The sequence below is a fragment of the Galleria mellonella genome, unplaced genomic scaffold, assembly GCF_026898425.1.
Source record: "Galleria mellonella isolate WM207_F2 unplaced genomic scaffold, CSIRO_AGI_GalMel_v1 utg139, whole genome shotgun sequence".
Lineage (NCBI taxonomy): Eukaryota > Metazoa > Arthropoda > Insecta > Lepidoptera > Pyralidae > Galleria > Galleria mellonella.
This window is the reverse complement of record NW_026441995.1, coordinates 2783511-2797251: the sequence shown is the minus strand read 5'-3', so window position 1 is coordinate 2797251 and position 13741 is coordinate 2783511. Positions and strand designations below refer to the sequence as shown.

Genomic DNA, 13741 nt, shown 5'->3' with positions numbered 1-13741 from the left:
CGTGTATGGATTTGGCTTCGCAGCAAGTAGAGAGACAACCCTATCATGTAACCTAACCAGAGGGAGACTTTGTATAAAAGTCGATTGCTTAGGTACCTCTGTCCCATTCGTGTTTCAACCGTTTCAAGCAGTTGTGTTTGCATGGCTGTGTTTCGGTTTGAAGGGTGAGATATGGCGTGAATTTACTGGGTACAGAGGAATAACACCTGAGTCCTCAGGAATGGCAACGCTTGGGGGGTATCATGGGCGAAACAGTATACTCTGTTATGTGCATGGTACTGCTCATGTCTATAGGCGATAGTTACCACTTTCCATCAGGTGGGCCGTCAGCTTGTTTGCCATTCTAAGTTGTATAAAAAAAAACCTTCTTCTTGAGAATGCTTAAAAAAGGCCAGCATCTATATTTCATTGATATATTTTTTATGCCAGTGCTCGCGTTTTTACATAATTATGTAGTAAATAATGTTTTACCTTGATAAATGGCATTGTCAATTCGTGCTGATAAGAAGCAAGTACACAACAGGTCGAGGAAGTATCGATTATTGGGCCAGGTACATTAAAATTTTAATTTTAACGCAGTGACGTTATATGATCAATTTGTAGTCAATTGTATTGTATAATTTAAAACGATGAATTGTTCAATATGATGCCCACAGCCACTTTCCACCATCGTACGGCTCGCCATCGACAGGGAGTTCATCCTCATGTCCTACAGCCTCAATGGTCGCGTACTGCGCGGTTTCAGAGATCTTTCCTTCCACGAACACTCAGGTTGTGGAATGAGCTCCCTGCCGAAGTTTTCCCAAGAGAGTACATCATGGGGTTTTTCAAAAGGGGGGTAAAGAGGTTTCTCCAGGGTCGGCAAGGCACGCGTAGTGCCTCTGGTATTGCAGGTGTTCATAGGCTACGGTAACCATTTACCATCAGGTGGGCCGTATGCTTGTTTGTCACCTCAGTGGTATAAAAAAAATCTTATTATCATATCTCATTAGTTGAGATCAGGATCGATTATGGTTTCCTTTATATTATAAATACCTACGTTATACTATGTCTATAGTTCCTTTAATAGTAAAAAATAATTTACCAGCTTCTGCCAGCGACTTCGTTCGCTTGACCGGGATATGTTTACTAATCGGGATAAAAAGTAGTCTATATCCTTCTTCGTCCTATATAATGCGTGTACACCAAATTTCATAATGACGGAATAGGTCGTTAAACCGAATCAATGCTATAATATTTTTTTTAAAATGAACAAGCTATTATATAAACCAAACAACTTAGTTCTTTAAATTAATCAACTGAGAATAATTTAGAAAAAAAAAAATACAAACTCTTTTCTTTTATGCAACTTAAAATGGCGAATAAGCTGACAGCCCACCGATGTGGTAACCGTCGCGTATAGACATGAATAGTTCCATGAAGCACATGATACCCCTCGTACATTGGCATTCTTGTTGACTAAGATGTTATGTCTTTGTATTGTGTACTTTCATTCGACCTGAAACACAGTTAATAATAGTACAAAACAGTTAACAATATTGCATACATAATACAATAAACAAAGCTGCCGTTTTACTTGGCGTTGCAAATAATGCTTAATGCGAAGCAAACTCTGCTTGTTCAATGTAGACACGTCATTCCATTACTAAATTCAAATATTTTCAATATTACATTGAAAATTATAATGTAATATTAGTCGCTGTATGTATATTCAAGACTGAAGTCGCTTTTGTAGTTTAAAATTCTGTTATTATATTATATAATTGATAAAATTCGTAACGCTTGCTGCTCCAATAATCAAAACGTCTGAATCAATATTGACACATATCGATTGATTCTCAATACGGATATATAAGTACCTGAGATGATTTTTATATGCGAATAGTAATAAAAATTTCCATAAATATTAAACTCCGTAACAAACTATAAGCGGTTCCACTAATTGGCTAATTGGGCACAGCTCTACAGAGACCATGGACGTAGTGCAAATGCAAAAATAGTAAATTATTCGAGGTGTAGCGTATTTATGTACATTGGAAATGAACAGTGACATAAGTGAGAAGAGAAACAATTCATTTGGGACAAAAATCAATTACATTAGTGAACGTGTAATGTAAATGTGTATATGTGATTGGTAAGTTTATTAAGCAAGGAATTGAAGTTGAACGAGACGGTAGATACATATATTTTTACATGCTTATTTATTGTTATTTTATAATTTCATTTCTTGTACGAGAAAATATGAAAACAAATGAGATTTTGTTTCACAAAATAAGATCAATTTCAATAGTGGAAAAACCAGTTAATTTAATTTAAAAATTAAACTACTAAATTAACTTTGTTAAAAATTCTATTGGACTTCAATTCAATCTAAAAGAATATTCATTTAGATGAAAAAATAATTTTTCAAATTAGGTTTTAAATGACGAAGTTATGAGATAATATATGTAAAAAAAATATATGAATCGAGAACTGTCTAATACTTTAGCCGACTTCAAAATAGGGGGAAATCGAGATAAAGTTTATTTATCTTTTTAATAAAATAGTACTAGAAATTTCTATGTTTATACGTAAGTGGCACTTATCCCTAACGCATATTTATAAGTATACTAAATGCATATGAAAGAACGAGACCACGGATTTTACTGTCCTCTTCTCTCTTATGAACATCTTCCACAATGATCTTACTAATATAACTGAAACTTGTAAAGATATTTGGATTTTCGTATGTTTGTTACTCAGTCAACTTAAACGGCTGAACCGATTTGAATAAAATTATGGAACACGCGTACAGAGTATATCTTGACTTGATACACTGGATATTTTATATACTGATTCATGCAGGCAAACCCGCGAGAAGTAGCCTATAGAGTAAATTAGATATGTTTGCCTTTATTTATATTTGCAACTTCCAAACACTTCCGCGCAAATGACAAGTACGAATTATTTATTTTTAACCACTCTATCTTTTAAAATACTTGTTAATGTGGCGAATTGGCCCACGTGAGCTGTGTTTGGAACGTTATTTCAATTGTTTACTGAGCGTTCAATGTGTTTTCTTTAAAATCATTGTGTAACCTTTAATCGATCAGTGCGGCACTTCTCTAGGCGGGCTTTTTCCACAGCTGTGCACCTGTATACACAGATTGTACATAATTTCTGATAGCGTTCTCTGTCACTCAACAATACTCTTTAGGTCGGAAAACAAAAGTGCCAATGTCTTTATAAAAATAAGTAGAAAGTAGGTGAGCTAAGCACCTAATTGGTTTTAACCAACTTCAAAAAGAGGAAGGTTCTAAATTCGATTGTATTATTTTTATGTTTGTTACCTCATAACTCCGTCACCTATAAACTAATTCGGAAAATTATTTTTTTTATTTGAAAAGATATACTTACAGATTGATCCTATAGAAATTTTATCAAAATCGGCTCAGTAATTTAGTTTTTTTTTTAATAAAAAGAAGTGGTTTTGCCACAATTGTAGTCGATTTTTTTGTAAAAGACTCTCTTAATTGTATATTGAATGCCGCTTGCTAATTGTTAACACCCGAGGGCGATACTCTTACACGATTAAAGATGGCATCTACGAGATAAGGAATAGTAATAATTATATTAAGATTGCAAAAATAAATATTAAAGATTCAACTCCTAAATTTACCGTCGTATTGAGAGCTCCTTCATTTTGTAAAGTGTATTAAAGCAATTAGAATTCTTCAATTTATTGCAATATTATTAATTTTAACATTGTCCAGACCTACGTCATAACAGTAAATAAATAAATCCTATATCCTCATAGTCGTAGAATACTGACGGATCTTTATATGTAATCTTTGTCAGATCCGTCAGTATGCTACGACTATGACGATATTAGTTCCTATCTTTATTCTTATGGTTTTATTTGGTTATACATTAAAAAATATTATATATTTTTGAAAGTATGATAAATATTATAATGGAAATTAAATATTACACTTGTAGGTCATGAAGCATTTTTGGCAATATATTACAATAATTTACACAAATATTTAAATGGAATAGATATTGTACGACCATCATATACCTGTACTCTTAAAAGGATGCAACGATAAACCATACACATATGCAACCGCTATAAAAAACACATACCATAAAACATACGATAATTTAAAATGTTTGTAGATACCTAATGGCAAACCTGTTCAGATATAAATGCGGTTCTGAATTTTGAATAATCAAATAAAAAGGTCGTTCGGTACTTTATTAAAATAAAATAAAATAAAAATATGCGATACTAAAAAAATTATATCCTGGAGTCATTTTTTCTTGTTTTGTAACCGATTAATTTGTAAACATCCTATACTTTTGTTGTACAAGTCGCAAGTCCGGCCCCTTATGGAATAATGCTCTCATCTGTGGACCGGAGCACCTGATTACCAGCCTGGTCCTCTTGACTCGGTTTAAAGATGAGGATTGTTGACGATCCCAAGCACACAGGCGGTATCGAGACCTTAAGTCTAAGGTGAGACTTTGCCTTCCTTTGTGCGTTCTACCGTTTGTATAACGGATTGTGTTCTGAAGAATTATTTGGAATGATGCCTACAACCACCTTTTATCATCGCACCGCTTGCTATTGATAGGGAATTTATCTTCATACTCTTGAACCTAAATGATCATGTACAGTGCGGTTTCAGAGAAATTTTCTCCCACGAACGTTCAGACTTTGGAATGAGCTCCTTGCCGAGGTTTTCCCTAGAGACTACAGTATGGGGTTCTTTAAAAAAGGGTATATTAAGGTTTCTTTAAGGTTGGCAACACGCTCGTGACACCTCTAGTGTTGCAGGCGTCCATAGGCTACAGCGATCATTTACCATCAGACGGACTATGTGCTTATTTGCCACCTTTGTGATATAACAAAAAAAAACCTACATTTATCTGTCTACATATACAAATTCTAGATTCATTCCGGTGTTCACATTCAACATACTCATACGTCATTTTTTTGTCTATTTCAGATGTGGCGGCTTGTCTTCTTGGTGGTAGCGGTGAGGGGTGCTTTCGTGGATGATCTTCCGCCGTCCTGCAGCAAATTGGTTTACTGTGACAGTCAACTGTTACACCATGTGCAGCTTCAACGTATCTTCAAGGACTCGAAGACTTTTGTCGATCTCCAAATGCGTAATGATCAAAATACCACTTTGGCGGCATTCGATGATCTATTGAATGAGACGAATAATAATCCAACTGCTGAACAGCTGAAATCATTCGTCGATAAATATTTCGATGCGACCAGCGAACTCGAGGACTGGACACCTGAAGATCACACGGACAATCCCGCTTTCCTTCAGAGTATTCGAGATGAGCAATTGAAGAAATTCGGCAAGGATATTAATGGGGTCTGGCCCATTCTTGGTAGAAAAGTCAAACCGGAGGTATTTGAGAAACCTGAACAGTACAGCCTTGTGCCAGTTTCAAATGGTTTCATAATTCCTGGTGGAAGATTTAAGGAAATATATTATTGGGACACGTATTGGATAATAGAAGGTTTGCTTATAAGTGGTATGCGGGATACTGCAAGAGGTGTAATCGAGAATCTTATAGAAATTTTGAAGAAGTTCGGACACATTCCCAACGGTAGCAGATGGTATTATCAAGAGAGGAGTCAACCGCCGCTATTAACTGCTATGATGTCACTTTACATTCGAGAGACGCAAGATATAGAATTCCTGAAAGCTAATATTAATGCTCTTGAAGACGAATTAAAATACTGGTTGGATACAAAAATTGTTGCATTCGACAAGGACGAACAATCTTACACTTTACTTAGATACTTCGCTCCGAGTCTCGGGCCTCGACCAGAATCTTATTATGAAGATTACACGGATGCCCAGCAGTTCGATACACAAGAACGAAGAAATGAGTTCTATATTGATTTGAAGAGCGCCGCTGAGAGCGGTTGGGATTTTTCTTCTCGATGGTTTATCGATTCGAATGGAGAAAATACTGGTGATTTGAAAACGATTCGTACACGAGATATAATTCCAGTAGATTTGAATGCAATATTTGCAAATGCTCTTCAAAATATGGCATACTTTAGAGCAATTCTAAAGCAGCCACTACATGCAGCGCATTGGGCTTATATGGCAAAGCAATGGAAGAGTTCTATCGAAGAGGTACTGTGGAATGAAGAACATGGTATATGGTATGATTACGATATAAGCAACAATCAGCACCGCAGATATTTCTACCCGACGAATATCGCACCGCTGTGGATGGGAGTGGTGGATAAGCGTCTAGTTAAGAAGCACGCACCGCGTGTAATGAAATACTTGAGTAATTCACCGGGTTTGAAATATCCAGGCGGAATCCCGGCATCCTTGATCAATAGCGGAGAGCAATGGGATTTCCCGAACGCATGGCCTCCACTAGTCAGTATGGTAGTAAATGCTCTGGAAGCGTTAGGTACTGACGATTCTAAGGAGTTGGCTTTTTACGTTGCGCAAACGTGGGTTCGAGCTTGTCACAAGGGATTCACGGAAAATAAACAGATGTTCGAAAAGTATGACGCTGAAACACCTGGAAGGTTCGGTGGAGGTGGAGAATACACAGTACAATTTGGATTCGGCTGGTCGAATGGAGTTGTCTTAGAGTTTCTTACCAAATACGGTAGACGGTTGACAGCTGTTGATAACCCTGATAAATATGGAGGATCGAGTGTGGACAGTTCAAGTTCAAGTGATTCTTCTGATTTGCAAGATTCGGGAAGTGATGAAAAGTAAAATATGTAGAATAAGTATATATTTTTATGATATGGAATACACCGCCTCTGCAATCTTTTGAGATATAATTTAGTCCAATATTGTACTAAGTATATAGTAAATTTATACAGAAGAATTACTGAGTAATTCAGATAGTTGACAATGTTTTATATTTTCGGAACGCAAATAATAGTTAAAACAAAAATAAAATTTAGTTATACATATAAGTATAATGTATTGTATAAAAGTTATAATTGAAACTGGAAGGTTGTGATTTTTAATAGAATTATTAGAACATACTTCTATTATTCTTAGGATCGTAGTGCCATAAATTAACTTATCTTGTTGTGAGAACAAAATAACAGTTATATACCTACAAATTATTAAAATAGAAACGATCTCTTAAATGTATAATTATCACCTACAATAATACATTATATAGGTGTAAATATTTTTAATTACAAATTTATACAACCTACTTTATAAATTTTAAAAGTACCAAACAAAAATGAAACCTACTGATGCATTATATATTGTACTTAAAATTATTGATGTGTATAAATATAATTAGGTATGAGTATCACGTAAAATAAATACTCTCTGAAATTGAGTAAGTAAAAATTATAATAAAAAGCGTTCATTATTATATATATAAAAAACATTATAATTACCAGTGTAGGTGTACTATAAGTTTTGAAATATTTATTTCATATTTCATATTTCTTTATTAACCAATGTAACAGTTTTCGTCACACAATGGCAAGTCAATATTTACATTATAATTTTGAAATTAATAAAATATATAATAACAATAAGATTTGAATTATAAAATAAAAATAACATTACAAATGAATTATAGTTAACATTATAAATTAGTTACTACATGTCGATATAATGGTGACTATTTATTTTAGAAGTATTAAAATATAGAAGTAATTAAGACAAATCGAATCCTATTACTTAATATCTTAGTACATATTTAGGAATAATTATTATATAAATAGATGTGTAAAAACTTATATAATGAATAGGTTAGTTAGATATAGTAAAAGTTCATGAAAAAATCGCAGCGTCACAGGTTTTTCTGTTTGGAAAAGTCTTTCAGTAATAATAATAGATATAGTATTTACTTGAAATACATCGTCTCAAGATCAGCAACGCGTGAGAGGTATTATGAATGTAACAGTGTATTCTGTGATGACCATGGTGCTGTTTATATATGTATGTAATGCATGTATTGGTTACCATTTTTTATTCAATGTACCATCAATTTGTTTCCCATCCTTATTTGTATTATAAATTAAAAAATAAAATTAATACCTAACACTCTATTGAAATATTATAAATTTAATGTATTCCACATTTTGTATCCGCGACACCGCAATGTTTTTTCAATAGTTTCTTGGTTATATTGTTTTATTTTGACTAGCGAATTATTATAGAAAATTGTCGACAAGTATTATTTATATTTTAATGTAAGTAGTATATAAAAATACACTAAATAAAAGGCTGTGTATAAAGTCTGTTTCTTTTTTCCCTACTACTTTATTGGTATCATGGGCGAAACAGTATACTCTGTTATGTCCATGGTACTGCTCATATCTATAGGCGACGGTTACCACTTTCCATCAGGTGGACCGTCAGCTTGTTTGCCATTCTAAGTTGTATAAAAAATAAAAATATTATGTTATATAAAACCGACTAAAAACCATTTATTTTTATTAAAAAGTTAACTACTGAATCGATTTAAACGATCAATCAGAAAATATATACTTTCAAATGAATTAATATTTCTTTAAATTGGTTTATAAATGCCGGAGTTTTGAAATTACAAACATAAAAAGTACAACCGAATAGAAAATTTCCCTTTTCTGAAGTCGGTTGAAACAGGAAATTCAGGGGAAGAAGAAAATAATTCAGTGGCATCACTGTGATTGAAGTTTGCTTTTTAATGTATGTTACAATGTCTACCTGTGCCAATCTTTCTTTTTACAATCGACTGCGTTTATTTTTGTGCGCTCCTTTGATCGTTTTTAATGATCATTTGAATTTACTGGGTACAGAGGAATAACACCTGAGTCCTCAGGAATGGCAACGCATGGGGGGTATCATGGGCGAAACAGTATACTCTGTTATGTCCATGGTATTGCTCATGTCTATAGGCGACGGTTACCACTTTCTATCAGGTGGGCCGTCAGCTTGTTTGTCATTCTAAGTCGTATAAAAAAAAATGTTAATGTTGTCACTTTTGAAGTCACTATTTTTTTTTTTGGCGGAACAAAATCATAAATTAAACAAAGGAATTTTTAAAATTCTATTATTTCATACTGACACTGTATTTGATTTAACGCCATCTGTATCAATGGATGGAAAGATACAATTACTTAAATGGGAGTTGTTTGCGCAGATGTATGTAATAAGTTCATAATATTAATAACAATGGATAATTTAAGCGTGCTCTCATATAGTATTACAAAGTTCTAACGTTACTGTTATAAGCTATTTATAATAAATAGTGTTGTCAATTGTATTAGAAGTAAGATGGCGTTAATATGTACAATCATAGTAAATTCATTAAATTCACATTGTCCAATTTGTTATTTATAAAATATATTTTATTTAATGGGTGATAATGGAATAACAACCCCGCCTGAGCTAACGATATACGCTGGCGGGGCAACAGTGAAGGATGATAGCTGAGAATGAAAGGGCAGGTCAGTTAGCCCATCGTGATGAATACATCTGAGATTCAGCACAATGGTTTCCAGGGGGAACCACGTGAAGGTTGACCCAACAAGGTATATTGCTAGCAATGGGACTGGTAGTCCGTATTACTAACAATCCCTTCCCCCAACGTAATTTAGTAGGAATATACAACTTTGTTAGGTCGTCACTTCGTCACTATTTCCTCATGTCTTATTCAGAGGAAATAAAATATTTTTATTCAAAACAGGATAAACGCGACGAAGAATTAAAGTTTGTTTTTATTTTAATATTTATTTTAATGTTGTGATTACTGTGACATACCTGTGGCTGTAGAATGGTATATAAATAAGCTGCTAAACTCATGGATAAAAATGGATGTGGAACGCTCATATTTACTAATACATACATACATACATACATATCTGTCACGCCTGTCTCCCATTAGGGTAGGCAGAAACAATGGAACGCCAAATGCTTCGATTCAAACAAACCTCTTTCGCTTCTTCCACATTCATCAATATTTTTATTTTAATATACGTACGTAATTGCAGAAACCCAGATTGTAAATGGCTTATTGAATATTTTAAAACTGTAGAGAATTGATCCTGGCTTCATGCAATTTTTTATAACAGCTATTTCCCGTGGCTTTGTCCACGTGAATCACGTAAGTACTGTCTATTATTCTCATCTTCGTGTACAATTTAGAATATTTATTTTATTTATTTATTTATTCTTTATTGACCACATTACAAAAAAAAATATCTGGTACAAAAGGCGGATTTAATACGTTATACTTAAAAATATCTTACATACGTGTAAGTGTATTTGTTATTGATGTATATTTATTTGTTTATCTAGGTATATAAATTATTACAAGTACTGCATTCGAGTATTCTGATACTTCTCTAAGGTTGACTGGGAGAGAATGCTTCTAGCAATAAGTCTGCATTATACACATATGTACATGTACTTTTAAAGCAAAATAAATAAAACAATTTATAATTTAATTCAATCTTACTTCCTGTCATTATAAATTGTTTTTTTATGTGTTCTTTCTATTTCTGGAAGAGATTGCTTTAGCGATAAGACCTTTTGGACCTTTATATAAAAGAAGAGTAAATAAATAAATTAATCAGTATATATAAAGTTAGGGTATAATTATCTCACGTGTTAAATTTCATTTCAATCTGTTTAGCCGTTTAGTGTAACAAATATCTAAACGTTCAAACGTTTTTACAAACTTTCCTAATTATAATACATATTAGTAGCTTAAAAGGAGGTGCTAGTGTTGTAAACAGTTATACAAGACATGTTTATATACAGATATCTAATTGAAATAAATCTAAAGATAAATCTTATCGTAAATTGCTCATACATTATAAAAGAGTATTGCAAAAGATAATGCTGCAGGCATAGATAATAAGTAGGTTACCAGCAATCTCCTTACGTTATTATGTCATTCACTTTGACAGCTAAACTAGACAGTCTCCTCTTTGAGTTTGTAGAGAGGGCACGCGCGTTTTGTTTATTTTCGAAAATTATGTTTGCCGGCAACGCTTTAAGGTCAGGACCTTGAGAGGCCACGTGTGCGCGCAACTCATTGCCCCTAGTGTTATGAGTGAAAGTAGGGATTCGCTCGGCTATTTCGGCATCTTGTCAATTATATCAACTGTGATGGTAGTTAGAAGAAACACAGCGACACGCATTCAGTAATATTAGTAATTATTATTATTTTAACTATAATGGCTTCATATAACATAGATTGCGGACGGAATCCGCGGTCATTCGTCCCGCGCTACTTGTCATCGCATCACGATAGTTCGCGCAAAGGTTATGTTTATCGCTGCCAACATCCGTAACCAATTGAGCAACGAATAACGAGTTCCAAACACAGACAGAATGTTGAAGTTTCAACGATTGTCCTTCTATCCAGTTCTGGGACTGCTAGGAGCGTATGTACAAGCATTTACTAAAATAGATGTGTGCAATTCTTCCATATACTGCTCTGGTGACCTCCTTCATAAAGTCCAGCTGGCAAGGATCTATCCTGACTCTAAAACATTTGTGGATTTGAAACTCGTGTACTCAGAAAATGATACGTTAGACAACTTCGCTAAACTGATGGACGCTACAAATAAAAATCCATCAAGAGAAGCGCTTATACAATTCGTTAATAAATATTTCGTCGATGGAAATGAACTATCACACTGGAGCCCGCCTGACTTTGATGCCAATCCACCAATTCTTGAACAAATCTCCGATCCAAAATTAAAACAGTTTGCAAAGGATGTGATTCAAATCTGGGCTCGATTGGGTCGGAAAGTAAATCCAGATATTATGGAACATCCCGGTCGCTCTAGTCTTATATATGTGCCAAATGGATTTATTGTACCTGGTGGACGATTTAAGGAATTATATTATTGGGATTCGTATTGGATGGTACGAGGCCTTATTATAAGTAACATGACTGAAACAGCAAAAGGTATGATTGAAAATCTTTTGTATTTAGTAGAAAAATTAGGTTACATGCCGAATGGTAGCCGGCTATACTACCTCGGAAGAAGTCATCCACCTTTGCTCACTGCTATGGTGGCAAGCTACTTTACAGCTACAGGAGATCTGGCGTGGTTAGCGAAACACATTGCCACCGTTGAAAAAGAGTTACATTATTGGCTTACCAATAAAAAAATTGAGGTTGAACTTAAAGGAAAAAAATACATGCTTCTGCGATACATTGCTGACAAAACCAACAATGGCCCTCGTCCTGAATCATATTATGAAGATTTCACAAATGCTCAAATCTTTCCAAATGATGACATGCGTGAGGAATTTTATTTACAAATTAAAAGCGCAGCAGAAAGTGGATGGGACTTTTCGTCTCGCTGGTTTATGTTTTCCAACAAAGATGTTAACTTGACCAGTGTTCATCCTACGTCTATCTTGCCTGTAGATTTAAATTCAATTTTCGCCGGCGCTCTAGAATTTGCGGGAGATTTTAGAAATCATCTAAAAAATCGGCGGGAAGCTCAAAAATGGTGGAGTCTCGCTAAGTATTGGCGAAGTGCAATCGCGAATGTTTTGTGGGACTCTGAAGATGGTATTTGGTATGATTATGATCTCAAAGCCAAAGCATTTAGGAAACAATTTTATCCAAGCTGTGCTACCCCATTATGGACTCGTGCTGTCGAGGTAGATCAAGCGTCTGAGTATGGGGCTCGTTTGGCAAAGTATCTTTCATCTTCAGGGGCTATGGATTTTCCTGGTGGAGTACCAACATCAATTTCACATTCGGGTGAGCAATGGGACTTTCCCAATGCATGGCCGCCACTTCAAAGCATCATAATCGGTGGTCTATATAATAGTGGAGATGAAAAAGCGATACAAATGGCGAAAGATCAAGCGAAAATTTGGATACGTGCGAATTATATAGGTTATACAACATGGCAAAAGATGTTCGAGAAATATAATGTTATGAAACCAGGCCACGAAGGTAGCGGTGGAGAGTATAGCGTCCAAGATGGGTTTGGATGGACCAATGGCATTGTCTTGGAATTGTTGCAGAGATATGGTAAAGATTTAACATTAAACGATAGAACCGTGCCATCGACACCGTATGTGCAAGTACAACAGGTATAAAAAATAATAGTTGAATTAATAAACTACAATTCAAGTAGGTACAATTTTGTAATAAAAAAAGCTGTAAAGTGTTGATTGGGTAATTAAAATAATTTAACAGATAGGTATTGTATGTATAAATAAGTAGTCATCTAGCTATTTATTATTGTTTAGTATAAGCAAAAAGTGATATCTAATATTTTTGTCGTTTACAAATACCGTGAGAATACTGAAAGAGAATATTTTATAATACAATAAATTGTTTTGTTGCCAATGTGTGTACTTTTATTGTTTACACAAAACATATTATTTTCCATAGTCATGACGTATGACACTCATAACGGCTGTTCAACAAATGATAAGAGCTTATAGAAAATTGATAATACCTAATTAGATATACACCTAAGTAAAGACATTGATTACAAACATTTCGTCAATGAAGTTCTAACAGTACGTAAATCACAATTTGGCACGTTATAAGAGAGTAAACAAATAACAAAACAGAACGTGTCTGTTGTTTTTTTTTTTCAACAATAAGCCTCAATGCAGGGTCGTTGTTTAAAAACCAGATTTCTGATTACTTCAGGTGATAAGCAATATTCTAATTCGATTCGAATTAATATATGAAATTGCAAAAAATTACTTTTTTATGCAACTTAGAAAGGTAAACAAGCTGACGGCCCATC

At 34.2% G+C, this 13741-nt stretch overlaps 1 protein-coding gene across 1 annotated transcript in view; it reads left to right on the top strand.

Annotated features, from left to right (window-relative positions):
• LOC113519591 (uncharacterized) overlaps positions 1-13329 on the top strand; it is a 33024-nt gene extending 19695 nt beyond the window's left edge. The window contains exons 2-4 of the mRNA XM_052903397.1: positions 4992-6751; positions 9992-10002; positions 11323-13329. Of these exons, the coding sequence (XP_052759357.1) occupies positions 4992-6751; positions 9992-10002; positions 11323-13076 (3525 nt within the window). The 3' untranslated portion in view covers positions 13077-13329. The remainder of the gene's footprint in view (positions 1-4991; positions 6752-9991; positions 10003-11322) is intronic.
• Positions 13330-13741: the final 412 nt, after the last annotated feature.